Here is a 17,992-nt window from a genome sequence, read left to right as displayed (position 1 = left end):
AGAGAGAGAGAGAGAGAGAGAGAGAATCTCAAGATGGCTCCATGCTCAGCACAGGGCCCTATGCAGGGCTCGATGCCAAGAACTGTGAGATCATGACCTGAGCCAAAATCAAGAGTCAGACGCTTCACCAACTGAGCCACCCAGGTGCCCCTGTACAATCTTTTTAAACAAAATATTCATAGTAGTATTATTTATAATAGGTTTTTCTTAACGAAAGAAGAAAACCCCAAATGCTCCAGTATCCCCAGTGCAACAGTCCTCTAATCCACTGATGCCCTAACCTCTCTCTCTCTCTCATCTCGTTCTTGTCCTCATGTTTCTCCCTGCGCCCTTCGAAGGGCAATCCAAGCTGAGCCAATCAAATCTCTCTGTCGGCCGGTCTGTCTGTCTTCCTCTGTCTCTGTCTGTCCCTTCTCCCACACCAATCCCAACTTTCTCTACTGTATCCTTCAGGCCGTTTCCTCAGAGAGGCCATCCCAGATCACCTAGCCCAAATTTGCTGGAGAAACAAATGTGCAAGAAGAAATGAAGATGCAGGTTTAGACCCTGGTGAAGACGACATTTCAATTCAGCGGAGACATATGGATTAGTCAATAAATGACATTGAGACACCTGAGGAACCTTGGGGGGAAGGGGACAAAATTAGACCAATGTCATCTTTCACACCACAATAAATTCCTTGTGTGTTAACATCTCAAAGTACTAGAAGATGGCATGAGGGACAAATTTTATAATTTTACAGTGGGGATGGCTTTCCCTTGGACATAAACTACAAAAATCATAATGACAAAAATGTACCACTTGCATACATTAAAAAAAAAAAGAGGTTAGAGAGGGAGGGAGCCAAAACATAAGAGATTCTTAAAAACTGAGAACAAACTGAGGGTTGATGGGGGGGAGGGTGGGTGATGGGTATTGAGGAGGGCCCCTGTCGGGATGAGCCCTGGGTGTTGTATGGAAACCAATTTGACAATAAACTTCATATTTAAATACAAGAAAAAGTTAAAAACCCTCCAGTACGGAAAAGAACTATAAACAAGAATTCAGTGAAGCAATGAGGAAGGAAAGTATTTTCAATTACTTTGGCCAAGATTTGGTATCTCTTGTATATAAAGAGCATTCACCAATCAATAAGTAAAATATGACTATTCCAATTGAAAAATTAATCAACGAGGGCCGCCTGGGTGGCTCAGTCAGTTAAGCACCTGAGTCGGTTTCGGCTCAGGTCATGATCTCACGGTTGGTGGGTTCAAGCACTGCGTCGGGCTCTGCACTCACAGCGCAGGAACTGCTTGGGTTCTCTCTCTCTCTCTCTCTCTCTCTCTGCCCTCTCCCCTTGCTCTGACACAGTAGCTGAAAATACACTCAGATGCGGAAAAATAGTTTTATTTTCTGCTGTAAGAACGCCCCTCCTCCAGCAATAGGGAAAAACAAGGCCCAAAGTCCAATACAAACAATTAGACCCCCGTAATAAAGCGGCAACCAGCATCGGAATGGACGCCCTAGGGAAGGAAGGGACGCTAGGTTACAATTAGCCCCTTTTGCCTGGCTCCGGCAATCTGAAAAACGGGGGCAGGAAGCGCTGCATGGTCCAAACCAACAGGGAAAGCTGGTCAAGACAGGAGGCGATGGAAACCTGGAGTTGGCCAGGGTCTTCGGCAGTCAGTTGGCTAAAAGTGAGGGAAAAAGAAAATCCAAATGAAATGTCATCACTCTTGCCCCTATCTCTCTGCCCCCCACCTCAGGTGGCCGCAGGCTCAGGGTGCCACACCTACCTCTTTGGACCTAACCTTTGGTGTCTCCAATTCACTATTAGAACGGCCCTCAGGAGATAGGCCCTAGCGACCTGACACCACCCCCCACGAGGGACCCGTTTGGAACTAACATAATTAGGACGTTGCCGAATACCGTGAACTCCTTCCGAACTGCCCCGACCTGGGGCTGGCCCTGTGTCGCCAGACACTGGTGGGCCACCTGTGCCTCCGTGGGTGACGGGAAAGGCATGGTGACGTAGCTGGTAGCCATTCGGTTAAGGCATCATCGAAAACCGATCGCGTCGCTGCCTCAGGCGTCCTGACCACTCCGAGGCCTGCTTTCCCCACGGCCACTCTCCCCCCTCTCCATCCTCTCAGGTCCGCTCCCCTCCTTCCTGGTCCATCAGGCCGCCTCTCCCCGCCACCCCTCCCGGCCACCCCTGGCCCATCCGCCCCCCGGGCCGGTCCCTCTGGTGCCCCGGTCCCCCCCTCCCCTCCTTGCCCTGGACCCCCAGGCTGAACCCCCTCCCCTCCGCTCCCCGCCCCGTCGCCTCCTCTGGGCCCATCGCCCCGGCCACCCGCCACTCGGCCAAGAGGATACAACTGCAGCGGCTGGCTCCCCGGCCCTCCGGCTGTGGGCCCGCCGTGCCCACCGGGTCCCGGCAAAGGGTGTCTGCCAAGCCCTGGCACGGCAGCTGCGCCCGGGACGGGAGCACATGGCGCCTGCGCGACCCGCGGGGCCGCACCGGCCGCGGCACACTCCTCTCCCTCACCACCTCCGCCGCCGCCGGGGCCCTCGTGGCCTCCGGGGCCATCTGGGACACCGGGGTCTCCCGGGCCACGCTGACCCTCGGGACCGCCGGCCCCACCGCCTGCGCCTCCATCTGTGGCCTCCATGGTTCCCCGGCCTGGACTTCAGCTGAACCGCCGAGGGAACGAACGAACGAACGAACGAACTAACGAGGCTCCCTCGGGAAGCGGGTGACGTCACCTGCGCTCCCCGCGCACGTGCACAAACCGGCCCGAGGCTAATGCCCAGAATCCCCTCCTGTAGGCCACTGGCACGTGACTGTTTCCGGCCCGGCCCGCCCCTCCCCCCAAGCGTGTGTATGCGCAGGCGCCAGCCGGGCGCACGTGCGAGCAGCCGGCTGACCGCCGCCCGCCCGGGTCCCGGGCATCGAGGCGTGGGCCGCGCTCAGGCGCTTCTGGGCAGCACCGTGCCTGTCCCTGTCCGTGGGCTCCCCGTACGGCTCGGGTCTGCGTGTGCCGGGACCCGTCCCCGGGGGCGGGGGGTGGGGGGGGCCGACGCGGGATGCCGAGCAGGGGCCACTCCCAGGCCCTGCCTGTCCTCAGGGAGCACGCCCGGCGCGGCCCCTAGGGGAGCTGGAAGGGACGGGCCTGGCTCCCTCACCATTTCTCGGTCCCGGGCGCCGTCAGTCCCCCAGTGCCTGCCAGCCTGGGGGAGGGTACACCGCCGAGGGCGCGACCGGCCTCCGGCCGGGGGCTCACGGGCTGCCGGACTCCCGCCTCCCACACCGCAATGGCTGCGGGCTTGGGCCGGGGGCCCGGGGGCCCAGGGGGGCCCAGCTGGACCCGAGGGCAGCGGCACGGGGGAGCACCGCCCCGGCGACAGCTCCCCGGTCGCTTTGCCCTCTGCTGCGGCAGCCCTGACGGGCTGTCCCTCCCCCAGGAACAAAGTCTTGCGGCTCTCGGGGGTGGGGGGCTGGACGTGCCAGGGGCCCTCAACTGGGAGGTGACCCTGTGTCTGCCGGCCTGCTGGGTGCTGGCCTACTTCTGTGTCTGCAAGGGGGTCAAGTCAACAGGAAAGGTACAGCTGGAGGCGGGCGGGTCGGGGTGGGTGATGATGGCAGGGGTGGGGGCAGCATGGCCGGTGGGGAGAAGGGGTGTCTCCGCCGGGGGGGGGGGGGGGGGGGGCCGGGGCACCCCGCCACGCGAGGTGACCGGGCCAGGGCCTGAGGCGGGGGCAGGTCCTTGAACCCAGCCCGGTGGATTTCCCACGCGTGCCCGGGTAGTCCTCCGCAACCTCCAAACTCCAGCCCAGCCGCCTCCCGTCCTGAGGGGACAGGCCCAGGCGACCGCCAGCTGAACTTGCCTGTGTCGGGCAACCCCGCCCCAGTTTCCCTCTCTTCCTCACTCACTACTTCCTCACTCTCTGCTTTGCGGCCAGCCTGGGGGGACCCGGCCCGTGGCCCTCCCTTGCCTACCTGTCCTGCTCTGCTGAGGGTGGGACGGAGGCAGAGGTCTTCGCGGTCACCTCGCTGTCGCCTCTGTCTCCGGCCGGCCCAGTCCACTCCCGTCCTGCCCAGGACCCTGCCTCTGTGCAGAGAACCACAGGAGGCATGGGACCTGCCTCCAGGCCGATGTCCTGCTCCCCACCCGGGGAAGGTCCTGCCTCCGCCCTCCCTCTCTACAGCTGACCTGTCCTTGCGGGGACGGCCGATGGCCAGCTGAGCACCCCGCTTCCTTCGGGAGGAGCCCAGGCTCTGAGGAGTAGAAGGGGGTGCTGCAGGCTGGCCTCCCGCTTGACCTCGGAGCGGACCGTACCACAGTGGGGGGAGTGTGGTCCGCCTGCCCCCCTGCTGAGGCTTGGAGCCCCTAAGTGGGGAGGCAGGGCCGCAGGGCCCCTTCTGAGCAGGTCCCCCCCGTCCCCTCCCCCCCCCCCCGCCCCAGATCGTGTACTTTACGGCTACCTTCCCCTGCGTGGTCCTCGTCGTGCTGTTGGTGCGGGGAGTGCTGCTGCCCGGCGCCCTGGACGGCATCATCTACTATCTCAAGCCTGACTGGTCGAAGCTGGGGTCCCCTCAGGTGAGGGGGTGGTGGGCTGGACGGGACAAGGGGCGGGCCAGGCCGGCAGGGCCCTTCACCTCCTCCCCGCCCTGGTCTATCTCCAGGTGTGGATAGATGCCGGGACCCAGATTTTCTTTTCTTACGCCATCGGCCTGGGCGCCCTCACGGCGCTGGGCAGCTACAACCGCTTCAACAACAACTGCTACAAGTAGGTGCCGCAGGCCGCCCCCCGCCCCCGACGCGCGTCCGCGGGCAGCAGGTGGCCTGACCAGTCCCCGCGGCCCCTCTGCCCCCAGGGACGCCATCATCCTGGCCCTCATCAACAGCGGGACCAGCATTTTCGCTGGCTTCGTGGTCTTCTCCATCCTGGGCTTCATGGCCACAGAGCAGGGCGTGCACATCTCCAAGGTGGCGGAATCAGGTGAGGACCCCGACCCCTCCGCCCGGCCTTCCGTCCTAACAGACCCCATCCGCGAACACACGTGCACACAGACGTTCTGGGAAACGAGAGACAGATTCACTTTGCTTGTCCCGTCACTCGGGGCCGAGGGAGGCCTGCCGAGCAGCTGCGAGGCACAGCTGTTCCCGTCGGCCCCGAGCCGGAGCCTCGCGGGCCGGGCCACGGGGGGGCCTCGAGATCTGGTCCTTCCGTCCGTGCATCCCTCCCCGGGGCCCTGGGCTGAGCCCCTCACATTCGGCCGAGTGTTGCAGAGGGAGAGGAGGGGCTTTCCGGGGTGAACGGTGACCGGTGACCACAAGGGCAGCCGGCCGGCAAGACCTGGGGCCTAAGCCAGACACCCCGCTCTCGCGGGCTCAGCCCCGCCCCCCCCCCCCCCCCGCAACACCTTGACTCAAGGGGAGGGGAAAGGCCCCCAGCCACCGCACGCCCCGGCATCATGCCATGCCTCAGTTTGGCAGCTCAGGGAAGGGGAGAAGGGGAGGGCGGCGTGCAGTGACGAGGCCGGACGGAACGGAACACGGGCGCGAGACACAGGTGTCAAGACCCTGCCGCTTCCCCCTTCAGGGCCCGGCCTGGCCTTCATCGCCTACCCCCGGGCCGTCACGCTGATGCCTGTGGCCCCCCTCTGGGCTGCCGTGTTTTTCTTCATGCTGGTGCTGCTCGGCCTGGACAGCCAGGTTTGCGGGGGGGGGGGGGGGGGGGCGGAGCGGGGGGGGGGACAGGACGGAGGGTGCCGGGAGGGTGGGGGAGGCCCCGGGGCCAGGGGGGACGGCTGGCAGGTGGCCGCAGGGGCGTGGCCTGAGTGCCCGGCCACGGTTTGTAGGTGTGGAAGGCTTCATCACCGGCCTGCTCGACCTCCTCCCGGCCTCCTACTACTTCCGTTTCCAAAGGGAGATCTCCGTGGCCCTCTGCTGCGCCCTCTGCTTTGTCATCGACCTCTCCATGGTGACTGATGTGAGTGGGGGCGGGGTGGGGGCCGCCCCAGGCCTCCCGCTGCCTGCCACCTTCCCTGACCCGGCTCCGTCCCCAGGGCGGGATGTACGTCTTCCAGCTGTTTGACTACTACTCGGCCAGCGGCACGACCCTGCTGTGGCAGGCCTTCTGGGAGTGCGTGGTGGTCGCCTGGGTGTACGGTAGGTCCGGGCCCCGGGGCGAGCTGGGGGTGCGGGCCGGAGCAGGGGTGGTGGGGTGTCGGGCTCCAGCCCTCCCGCCTCGCTCGCCCCAGGAGCCGACCGCTTCATGGACAACGTCGCCTGCATGATCGGGTACCGCCCCTGCCCCTGGATGAAATGGTGCTGGTCCTTCTTCACCCCGCTGGTCTGCATGGTAAGGGCCGGGGGAGGCCCGAGCCGGGGGAGGGGTGCCGAGGGCCCGCCGCTGGCTGAGCGCGTGGCGGGGGGTTCTCACCCGCAGGGCATCTTTATCTTCAACGTGGTGTACTACAAGCCGCTCGTCTACAACAACACCTACGTGTACCCGTGGTGGGGCGAGGTCATGGGCTGGGGCTTCGCGCTCTCCTCCATGCTGTGTGTGCCCCTCCACCTCCTGGGCTGCCTCCTCAGGGCCAAGGGGACCGTGGCTGAGGTCGGTCCCCTGCACCCCCTCTTCCCTGCACGACTCCCTCCTTCCCTCCCTCCCTCCCTCCCTCTCACCCACCGGATCAAGGCGTTTCCTCCCAAGTGCCCCTTCTCCCACCCACTACTAGGATGTAGCATCACGCTAGGAGTCTCTGGGCCAGAAGTCTCTGGGCCGGCCCACAGGGGGGTGGATGGAAGGAACGCTGAGCCTCCAGGTCCCGAGGTCATGGCAGGGGGAGGAGAGAGAGGTCTGTCCCTAGCCCCTGCCCCGTTTCCCTAGGACAGAGTGTGGGGTGTGGTCAGTGCCTGTGGGAGGGGCCCCGGACCCCCACCCGAGGCAGGTGGTGGGAAAACTCCAAACTCCTGCGCAGCCGACTTCAGTCCTGAGGGGACACGCCCAGGTGGCAGCCAGCTGCCCCTTGCCTGTGTCGGGCATCCCTGCCCCAGTTTCTCTTCTATCAGGGTACAGAGACACCTGTAAGAACACTCGTGCAGGGAAAGGTGGCTCACTAGAGGAAGGTTGGAATAGAGGACGTGGAGTCAAGCTGCAGAATCCAGCACAGATCTTCCCCATGGCTACTTGGCACCAAAAACACTCGTCTCGTAAGACGTCACAGTAGCTCACGCTTCCTGTGTTCCAGGCTCTCTCTCAAGTGCTTTGTATACATCAACCCGGTATGTCAGTTTTCCCGCAAGCATGATAGCAGCCACGGTCTCCTCCTGCCGTGTTGCCACTGTCCTTCAAAACGTGAGCGCATGCTCGCTCTCCACGGCTGCAGAGACTCAAAGCCTGTCCATCTCTGGATGGTGCTAATTGCATCTTTACTCCATCCGTAAAATCGTGTGGATAGCCTGTAATCCGTGGGCTAAATTATTAAGTTCACCTCCACCAATTTAGCTGGAATAAAATAGTAGAGGGAACATGGGGCAAGGAGGAAATTAGCTGATCCAAATGAAAAGATGGGCAAAGTGACAAAGAAATCAAACAGGCCTAAGGGTTACAGTCCTCACTTCTACATTAGACGTGAGGCTCGCATTGGCACTTTTTGTTTCTTTTATCTGCTGTCCTTTCCCTCCCCGTTCCCTTTGCCCTCGGCCAACATCCCAGCTCATGAGGATGGGGTGACCCAAGCCTTCTTTCCCAAGCGGGCTGAGCCCTTGCTGGGCCATAAGGACTCACTGCCATCTTCCGCTGAACTTTACCTTCCCACGTAGCGGTACCAGGAGATGCCCCCGCCCCCCAAATTCTGTGGGTCTCCGGCACACTTCTCCCCAACCCCAATGTAGGGCAGCGGCTCTCTCTCCTCTGGATCACCAGGATACCTCTCCCCAGCCAATGCAATAACCCCTCTGGCTTGTTGGTGCAAGAGCACAAGGAGCCCCAAATGGCCAGGGAAATGCTGCAAAGTCAGTTTAGTGCAGCCTTTTTGTGGAGACTGTGACGGTGAATGAGACTTTGGTATGTCCAGGGACAGCATTACCGGCAAAACCATGTCAGCAGGGAGGGCAGGTACATATGTAGACAGACTATTCCAGGAAGGAAAACTTGTTGCCCCCTGCATGAGGGAGGGGGTCCGATGTAGTCAACATTTCAGCAGATCGCCTGGGTGATCTCTCTCAAGAATGACACCATATATGGGCCTCTGTTTTTGGTAGATGGGGCATGGAGCAGTAATAATACCCAGATCAGTCTTGCCGAGGTGAAGGCCATGTTGTTCAGCCCGTGAATAACGGCCATTTCTGTCCCCATGGCTCCTTTTATCATGAGCCCACTGAGTCGGAATCGGGGCAACGGGGGGAGGGAGTGCCCGGTTGGCTCAGTCGGTTAAGCGGCCATCTCTTGATTTCAGCTCGGGTCATGATCTCACAGTGCGGCTCGTGGGTCCAAGCTGCACGTCGGGCTCTGTGCTCACTGCATGGAGTTGGCTTCAGATCCTCTGTCTCCCTCTTTCTGACCCTCTCCCGCTCGCACACTGTCTCTCAAAAATAAATAAGTGTTAAAAAAGAGAACCGGGGTCCCTGGGGAAAGAAGCTGACTGCCATGCACAGAAGGGGTCGTCTTATCTACCTGATTACCAAAAGCCCCCTCTGTACTGGGTACACCTTGGTGAACATGCACAAGGAATGAATGTTTCCTCACGATGTGGACCCATTCTTGGAAGTCCATTCATATACCTCTTCCCCGGCCTGCCTTGCTATCAATCCTCCATCAAATGCTTCCAGGTCTGAAACACAACCCCTGGAAGGGACAGGGCTGAGGTACAATGGCGGCCAGCTGGGAGGGTTGTGGGGGTGGTACAACGGCTTTCTGACAATCAGTTATTCACCTTCGTCGTTAAACAAGTCATCCTTTCCCTACTGATCTTCAACATCAACTTCACTATGTAATTATTGCCCATATGCGTTGGAGACATTTTCTAGACTTTCTCTCAAGCCCATTGTTGTGTCTCAATATGCCCATACCTGCACCACACTCCCCTTTGAAAAGAATATGACAGGGGAACCTGGGTGGTTCGATGAGTTAAGCGTCTGACTTGGTTCCGGCTCAGGTCGTGATCTCACGGTTCGTGAGATCGAGCCCTGAGTTGGGCTCTGCGCTGACAGTACAGAGCCTGCTTAGGATTCTCTCTCCCTCTCTCTGCCTCTCCTCTGCTCACTCGCTCTCTCGCTCTTTCTCTCTCTCTCTCTCTCTCTCAAAATAAATAAGACTTAAAAAAAGAAAAAGAATATTTACAGAAAAAAAATTCATGAATGTCAATTGTAGGATTGTAACAGAACAATGTTTACTTTATTGAGCCTACATCAAATGCACCTGAACCAGAGCTCCTGCCATCCCAAGACCAACAAGAACCTCCTGTACCTTTCCAGGCCAGTCAGTGTCACCCCCTACCCCCCCCCTCCACACACTGTGCCAGGCAAGCTTAGTAACTGCTTAAAATGCCACAAAAGGACGAGACTATGTCAAGGCACATAGAGTAGGGTGTTGCGTATACAAGAAGAGCATAAACATTAAAAGCAAATCCTCTGGTGTCTTGAATTTCCTTTTTTTTTTCACTTTAAAAGTTATGAGATTGGTAATGGGGGGTTAACTGCCTTAGAGACAAAAAAATCGCTATTAAAACCAACCTTTTCAACAGAATAACCATTATTGCCATCCTTGACTCCTTGTCATTTCCTTTATCATCTTCGTCTTCTTTCTGTTCCTCTTTTTCTCACTTTTTCAGCCTTTACAGCCCCATTTTATTTTCTTACCTCAGGTCTCTGTTAGCCACATACCCCAGAATATCCATTCTGTATTTTTCTCCATCTGAACAACCTTATCATCTACTCATTTCTCCCCGTTTCTTTGTGGCATCTCCCGTGGAAAGGGCGGGATATTCCCCTTGAGTAGAATGCGATGCTCAGAACAAAATAAGGAAATGGACAAAGGGCTCCCGGATGAATTTAGATCCTTAGGTGGTTTTCTATTTAGGGGGAAATGAGCTGTGTCTGCCTCTGCCATGTCTTGCCCTTAGCAGAGCGTTTGGAGTAGGAGGTGCAAGCATATAGATGAAGCTTCTGATGCTCCTCCCGGCACCATGTGGACTCTCAGTTTTATTCCTTTGGTCTATATGTGTCCCCATATGCCAATACCACACTGCTTTGATTGCCGTTGCTTTGTAATAAGTTTTGGAATCAGCAAGGGTGTGTCCTCCCATCTTATTCCTTTTTTTCAAAATTGTTTTGATTCATCATGTCCCTTTGCAATTCCACGTGAATGCAAAGATCGACATTTCTCTTTCTGAGAAAGAAAGAAAGCAAGCCGTTGCAATTTTTATAGGTACTGCCTTGCATCTTTAGATCACTTTGGGTAGTACTGCCATCTGCCAAGACCATTCAGTGGGGAAAGAGTAGTCTCTTCAACAAGTGGTGCTGGGACAACTGGGTATCCACATGTAAAAGAATGAAGTTGGACCCCTGCCAGACACCATATGCAAAAATTGACTCAAAATGAATCAACAACCTAAATGGGATGTCTTTCATTTATTTAGGTCTTCTTTAATTTCTTTCAGCAATGTTTTATAGTTTTCACGTATGATCCTCACTTACCCTTCCTTGGTTAAATTTATTTCTAAGTATTTTATCCCTTTTGATACTATTGTCGGGGGAATTATTTTCCTCTTTTCATCTTCAGATTGTTCATTGCTGGTGTACCGAAAAACAACTGATCTCTGCGTGTTGGTCTTGTAACCTGAAACTTTCCATAATTCATTTATTAGCTCTAGCAGTTTTTTGTGGATTCCTTGAGGCTTTCTATATATAAGATCGGGCCCTCTGCAAATAGAGATAGTTTTACTTTTTTGATGCCTTTTACCTCTTTTTCTTGCCTGACTGCTCTGGATGGAACTTGTAGTACAACATTGAAAATCACTGTTGAAAGTCGGCATCCTTTCTTGTACCTGATCTTAGAGTAAAAGCTTTCAGTCTTTCACCACTGAGTATGATGTTAGCTGTGGGTTTTTCATAAATCCCCTTTATCATGTCTTGGAAGTTCCCTTATATTCTTAGGGTTTTTTTTTTTTTTTTTTTGTAAATGTCTTCATTATGAAACGTTGTTAGATTTTGTCAAAAACTTTGTCTACGCCAATTAAGATGATTGGGATTTTTTCCCCTTTGTTTTATTGATTCCCTGGTAGATTTCACATATGGAACCACCCTTGCATTCCTAGAACAAATCTTACTTGGTGATTCTGTCTGTGTAATTCTTTTAATATGTTGCTGGATTCAGTTTGCTAGTATTGTGCTGAGGGTTTTTGCATCTGTATTCATAAGGGATATTGACTTGTAGTTTGTTTGTTTGTTTGTTTGTTTGTTTGTTTGTTTCGTGGTGTCTCTACTTAGCTTTGGTATCAGGGTAATGTCAGCCTCATAGAATGAGTTAAGAGCCGTTCCCTCCTCTTCTGTTTTTTGAGTTTGAGGAGGATCAATGTTCATTATTCTTTAAGTGTTTGGTAGAATTCTCCAGTGAGGCTACCTGGTCACGTATTTTTATTTGATGGGTATTTTTTTTATTATTGGTTCAATCTCTTATTATAGGTCTGTTCATATTATCTTACCCACATTTCCATGAGGTTTGCTCCTTCACTTCTTTCAAGTCTTTGCTCAAGTGTCTACTCCTCAACAAGGATGTTCCTGGCTACTGTCACTAAAATGAACCCCCACCCCTATCTCCTGTCTCTCTTCCATGCTCCTTTTCCCTTAGTAATCATTGCCATCTAACATACTATTTATTCACCGTATGTATTGTCTGCTGCTTTTGCAGGACTGTAAGCTCCATGAGGTGGAAATTTCTGCCTGGATTGTTCACCACTGCAGGCCTAGTGCCTAGCAATAGTGGACATTCGGTTAATATTTGTGGAATAAATGCATGAATAATCAGGATAGCTGGAGCTCAGTGAGAGAACAGTTCCTAGATGAGAAAGAGGTGGGCCACAGTAATGAATATGGATTTTAGCTTCAAGTGCAATGGAAGGCATAGGAAGGCATCAAGAAAGGCAGTAAAATTATCTAATTTATGTTTCAAGATCAATCTGGAAACTGTATTTGAGGGGGACTGTGGTGAATTCAGAAACCAGTAACTTTAGTGTCAATAGCTTTCAGGAGAGAGATGATGATGGCTTGAACTAGTATTTCAGCAGTGGAAAAGGGGAAAAGTTGATGAATTCAAGAAATACTTTGAATGTAAGTGAGACAGAGCTGGTAAACGGATTAGATTTGGGGGGGATAGGTAGGTGACAATGATCACCGTTAGAGTAAAGCCATCTTAGATCTTCTAGACAAGACCAGCCACCAGCTGAGTATCACCAACTTACCAGTGTTTATATCACAAAGAACAGAATTGATCACGTGAGACCTGCCCAAATTTCTGTCCCAAAATATTATAAAATATAATACAATGATTATTGTTTTAAGCCAGAATAATTTCTGGTAGGTTATTATAGAGATAAGATAATCAAAACAACACTCTCGCTAAGAATAATTAGAAAAGATGATAAATTATAAAATCATAGTTTTAAAGGTATGGAACTACGAAGCAATAAGGATTGAAGGAGCTAAAATTTCAGAGAAGGGAGTACTATATACTGAATATTTGTGTCCCCACAGATTTCATATGTTGAAACCTAATTCCCAGTGTGATGATATTTGGAGGTGAGGCCTTTGGGAGGTCACCAAGTCATAAGGGTGGAACTCTCATGAATGGGAATACTGCCCTTATAAAAGAGACCCTACAGAGCTCCCTCACCCCTTCTGCTATGTAAGGATACAGCAAGAAGATAGCCCTCTGTGAACCCAGAAGCAGGCTCTCACCAGATACCAAATCTACCAGCATCTTGATCTTGGATTTCCAGCCTTCAGAACTATAAGAAATAAGTGTCTGTTATTATAAATGTCCTAGACTGTGGCATTTTGTTATAGCAGCCTGAATGGTCTAAGACAAAATGTAGTACTGGAAGTGCTGCTGTAACAAATATCTCAAAATATTGAAGCAGCTTTCAAACTGGGTAATGGGTAGAGGCTGGAAGAGCTTTGAAGTGCATACTAGGAGAAGCCTTTATTGCCATTATTAACACACCATTAAGGACAATTCTGGTAAGAGCTCAGAAAGAACAGAGACCTGGAAAGAAAGCCACAATCTTCTTGTAGAAGATCTAACTCCTCATGAAGAGGATATTGGTAGAATATGGTAATGAAGGTCATTCTGATGTGGTCTCAGAAAGAAGGAACAAGTTATTGGACACTGGAGGAAAGGCTATCCTTGTGATAAAGTGGCAGAGAACTTGGCTGAACTGTGTTTTTGTCCTAGTGTTTTGTGGAAGACAGAATTTATAAACAGTGAAATTGGATACTTAGCTGAAGAAATTTCTAAGCAAAGTGTTGAAGGTGCAGCTTGGCCCCTCCTGATTGCTTATAGTAAAATTTGAGAAGATAGAAGTATTTAAAGACAGAATTGTTCAGCAAAAAGGAAACATAACTTAAAGATTTGGAAAATCTTCAGCCTATCCATATTACAAAAATGACAACACTAAGAATGTGGCTAAGGGACCATTTGATGGGGAGGTTAGTATAGGTTAGCTATCTTAACAGAAGCCAGGCACCATTCTTCAAGACAATGGAATAATGGCCTCAAAGGTGATTCAGAAATCATCAGGGCTGACACTCCCATCACAAGCCCAGAGTGCATGGGGGATTGGGTGGGAGGGGCATGTCTGCCTGCACCTAGGTTTTAAAAGACAAGGTTACCCAGCACAGCCTCAGGCATACAACCCCAGCCCAGGAGAGCTTCAGGGCCCCAGCAGAGAGAAGCTGCAGCACCATCCCACCAAGCCTTGTGGTGACATTGCCACCAAGTGGGCCTGGAAGACAGAGCAACAAGCCAAAGAAGATTATTCTTTTTTTAATATAATTTATTGTCAAGTTAGCTAACATACAGTGTATACAATGTGCTCTGGGCTTCAGGAGTAGATTCCCATGATTCATCACTTACATACAACACCCAGTACTCATACCAGCAAGTGCCCTCTTCAATGCCCACCACCCATTTTCCCCTCCCCCCAACAACTCCTTCCATCAACCTTCACTTTGTTCTCTGCATTTAAGAGTCTCTTATGTAGAGAACCCAGAAATGGACCCACAAATGTATGGCCAAATGATCTTTGACAAAGCAGGAAGAATATCAATGGAATAAAGAGTCTCTTCAGCAAGTGGTGCTGGGAAAACTGGGCAGCAACATGCAGAAGAATGAGCCTGGACCACTTTCATACACCATACACAAAAATAAACTCAAAATGGATGAAAGACCTCAATGTAAGACAGGAAGCCATCAAAATCCTCAAGCAGAAAGCAGGCAAAAACCTCTTTGATCTTGGCTGCAGCACGTCTTACTCAACACGTCTCTGGAGGCAAGGGAAACAAAAGCAAAAATGAACTACTGGGACCTCATCAAAATAAAAAGCTTCTGCACAGTGAAGGAAACAATCAGAAAAACTAAAAGGCAACCTATGGAATGGGAGAAGATATTTGCAAATGACATATCAGGTAAAGGGTTAGTATCCAAAATCTATAAAGAACTTCTCAAACTCAACACCCAAAAAACAAATAATCCAGTGAAGAAATGGGCAAAAGACATGAATAGACACTTCTCCAAAGAAGACATCCAGATGGCCAGCCAACACATGAAAAAATGCTCAACACCACTCATCATCAAGGAAATACAAATCAAAACCACAATGAGATACCACCCGACACCTGTCAGAATGGCTAACATTATCAACTCAGGCAACAACAGATGTTGGCAAGGATGCGGAGAAAGAGGATCTCTTTTGCATTGTTGGTGGGAATGCAAGCTGGTGCAGCCACTCTGGAAAACAGTATGGAGGTTCCTCAAAAAACTAAAAATAAAACTATCAGCAATGGCACTACTAAGCATTTATCTACGGGATACAGGTGTGCTGTTTCAAAGGGACACAGGCACCCCCATGTTTATGGCAGCACTATCAACAATACCCAAAGTATGGATTGAGCCCAAATGTCCATCAATGGATGAATGGATAAAGAAGATGTGGTATAGATATACAATGGAGTATTACTCAGCCATCAAAAAGAATGAAATCTTGCCATTTGCAACTATGAGGATGGAACTGGAGAGTATTATGCTAAGTGAAATTAGTCAGTCAGAGAAAGACAAAAATCATATGACTTCACTCATATGAGGACTTTAAGAGACAAAACAGATGAATATAAGGGAAGGGAAACAAAAATAAAATAAAAAAGGGAGGGGGACAACACAGAAGAGACATAAACATGGAGAACAAACTGAGGGTTACTGGAGGGGTTGTGGGAGGGGGGATGGGCTAAATGGGTAAGGGGCACTAAGGAATCTACTCCTGAAATCATTGTTGCACTATATGCTAATTAATTTGGATGTAAATTTTAAAAAATAAAAAAAAATTTTAAAAAGAGTCTCTTATGATTTGCCTCCCTCTCTGTTTGAAACTATTCCCCTTCCCTTCCCCCATAGTCTTCTGTTAAGTTTCTCAAATTCCACATATGAGTGAAAACATATGATATTTGTCTTACTTTGCCTGACTTATTTCATTTAGCATAATACCCTCCAGTTCCATCCACGTTGTTGCAAGTGGCAAGATGTCATTCTTTCAAAGATTATTCTTGAGCTTTAGGGTTTACTGGAACTTGCACTATTAGGTTTCAGACTTACTCAGGACCTGTCACTTTTCCTTTCTTATTTCTTCCATTTGGAATGAGAATGTGTATCCTATGCCTATCCCAGCATTATATTTTGAAAACACACAATATGTATGGCTTCACAGGTTCACAGGTGGAGAGGAATTTGCCTCAAGATGAATCATATCTTGAGTGTTACCCACATCAGATTTAGATGATACCTATATGAGACTTAGCCTTAGACTTTAGAGTTCATGCTGTAACTGCTTAAGACTTTTGAGGCTAGTGCAATAGCATGAATGCATTTTGCATGCAAAAAGGACATGAATTTTGATATGTCAGGGTGGAATGTTATGGTGTGAATATCTATGAGGGTGGAGCCCTCATAAATGGGATTAAGTGCCCTTATGAAAGGGACCCCAAAGAGCACCCTTGCCCCTGCTGCCATGTGATGACACAATGAGAAAATGGTGATCTATGAACCAGAAAGTGGGCACTCACCAAACACTGAATCTGCCATCACTCTGATCTTGGACTTCCAGCCTCCAGAACTGTGAGAAATAAATGTCTGTTGATTACAAGCCACCCAGTCTGTGGTATTTTTGTTATAGCCACATGAGCAGAATAAGATGGGGAGAAACTTTCATTTTTATTTTTTTTAATTTAATGTTTATTTTTGAGAGACAGAGAGACAGAGAAAGAATGTGAGTGGGCAAGGGGCAGAGGGAGAGGGAGACACAGAATCCAAAGCAGGCTCCAGGCTCTGAGCTGTCCCCACAGAGCCCAACATGGGGCTCAAACCCACAAACTGTGAGATCATGACCTAAGCTGAAGTCAGAGGCTCAACCAACTAAGCCACCCAGGCGCCCCGACAGTGAGAAACTTTTAGACGTGAGCTGAGGTACTGCAGCTGCTCTTTGCTTAGAGGAATATGCTGGCTCTAGTTGAAGGATAGCTGCTGCGAATCTGAACTTAACCCATACAGAAAGCTACTGCTAAGGTTCAGAAAAAAAAAAAACCAGCAGAACTTTTAACAGTTGTATGGGTCTATAGTGACAAAATTAGAGACTTTTGGGTCCTCAAACCAACAGTTGCTCTCCCTGAAGACATGTGCATAGTTCTGAAGCGGCACAGGGCCAGAGGCTATAGACCTAAGCTGAGCAGTGGTAGGAATTTTCTGTAGTCTCACTGTGTTTGTAAAACAAAGACCTGCTAAAGGAGAGACCCTGAAACACAACAAACAAAAGTGAAAACCCTGAAGGAAGTGATAAATTTACACTGACCATCTGCAACTACTTTTTTCCTGGGAATAATTTCAGATCTCAGTGCAGATAGAGGCTGAGGGTTGATGCTGGAAAGGGAGGGGGGATAGAGAAATCAGCAGAACTTTAAGTGGTCAAGTGGAATTAAAGTGACAAAATTGGAGACTTGGGGGATATATTAGTTTGTTAAGGCTGCCATTACAAAGCACAACAAACTTAGTGACTTAAAACAACAAAAACTGGCATAAATACCAACTGGAATAGAATTGATAATCTAGAAATAAACCCTCACATTTATGGTCAATTTATTTTCAACAAAGATGCCAAGACAATTCAATGAGGAAAGAACTGTCTTTTCAACAAATAGTGCTGGGATAAGTGAATATCCACATACAAAAGAATGAATGTGAACCCCTACCTCACACCATACTCAAAAATTAAATCCTAATTGATCATGGACCTAAATTTAAGAGGTAAAACTAGAAGAGTCTTAGAAGAAAACAAATGTGTAAAACCATGATCTTGGATTAGATGATGGTTTCTTAGATATGACAACAAAACTACAAGCAAAAAAAAAAGAAAAATAGATGAACTGGATATCATTAAAATTAATTTTTTTGCGCTTTAAGGGACATCACCAAGAAAATGAAAATACAACCTACAGAGTGGTGGATCATTTTGCAAATCATATGTCTAATAGGGCTCTACTACCCAAAATATATAAAGAGCTATTACAACTGAATATTTAAACAGAGGGGTGCTTGGCTGGCTCATTTGGAAGAGCATGTGACTCTTGATCTCGGGTCATAAGTTTAAGTTCCACATGGCGTGTAGAGATTATTTAAATAAATTTTTTAAAACTTTTTAAAAATAAAAAGAGAAAAGAGAATGACATAATTTTATTTTTTT

The 17,992-nt window shown here is 50.5% G+C and overlaps 2 protein-coding genes across 3 annotated transcripts; one reads left to right on the top strand and one right to left on the bottom strand.

Annotated features, from left to right (window-relative positions):
- Positions 1–1,370: 1,370 nt before the first annotated feature.
- Positions 1,371–2,800, bottom strand: LOC113598152 (cancer/testis antigen 1-like). Of its 2 annotated transcripts, none has more exons than XM_027055359.2 (3): positions 2,356–2,800; positions 1,909–2,014; positions 1,371–1,670 (listed from the first exon to the last, which is right to left on the bottom strand). In XM_027055359.2, the coding sequence occupies exons 1-3, from the start codon at positions 2,649–2,651 to the stop codon at positions 1,614–1,616; spliced, it is 459 nt and encodes a 152-aa protein (XP_026911160.1). In that variant the 5' UTR covers positions 2,652–2,800; the 3' UTR covers positions 1,371–1,613. The 2 variants fall into 2 exon arrangements, with proteins under 2 accessions (XP_026911160.1, XP_026911159.1); XM_027055358.2 differs by having other exon boundaries at positions 1,886–2,014; positions 2,356–2,781.
- Positions 2,801–3,293: 493 nt separating this feature from the next.
- Positions 3,294–10,401, top strand: LOC128311490 (sodium- and chloride-dependent creatine transporter 1-like). Its single transcript, XM_053201899.1, has 10 exons — positions 3,294–3,582; positions 4,446–4,580; positions 4,667–4,770; positions 4,859–4,983; positions 5,587–5,699; positions 5,812–5,976; positions 6,053–6,155; positions 6,248–6,348; positions 6,436–6,606; positions 7,062–10,401. The coding sequence occupies exons 1-10, from the start codon at positions 3,295–3,297 to the stop codon at positions 7,110–7,112; spliced, it is 1,356 nt and encodes a 451-aa protein (XP_053057874.1). The 5' UTR covers position 3,294; the 3' UTR covers positions 7,113–10,401.
- Positions 10,402–17,992: the final 7,591 nt, after the last annotated feature.

Source organism: Acinonyx jubatus, chromosome X, assembly GCF_027475565.1.
Source record: "Acinonyx jubatus isolate Ajub_Pintada_27869175 chromosome X, VMU_Ajub_asm_v1.0, whole genome shotgun sequence".
NCBI lineage: Eukaryota > Metazoa > Chordata > Mammalia > Carnivora > Felidae > Acinonyx > Acinonyx jubatus.
The sequence above is the reverse complement of the archived record's forward strand: the minus strand, read 5'-3'. Positions and strand labels throughout refer to the sequence as shown.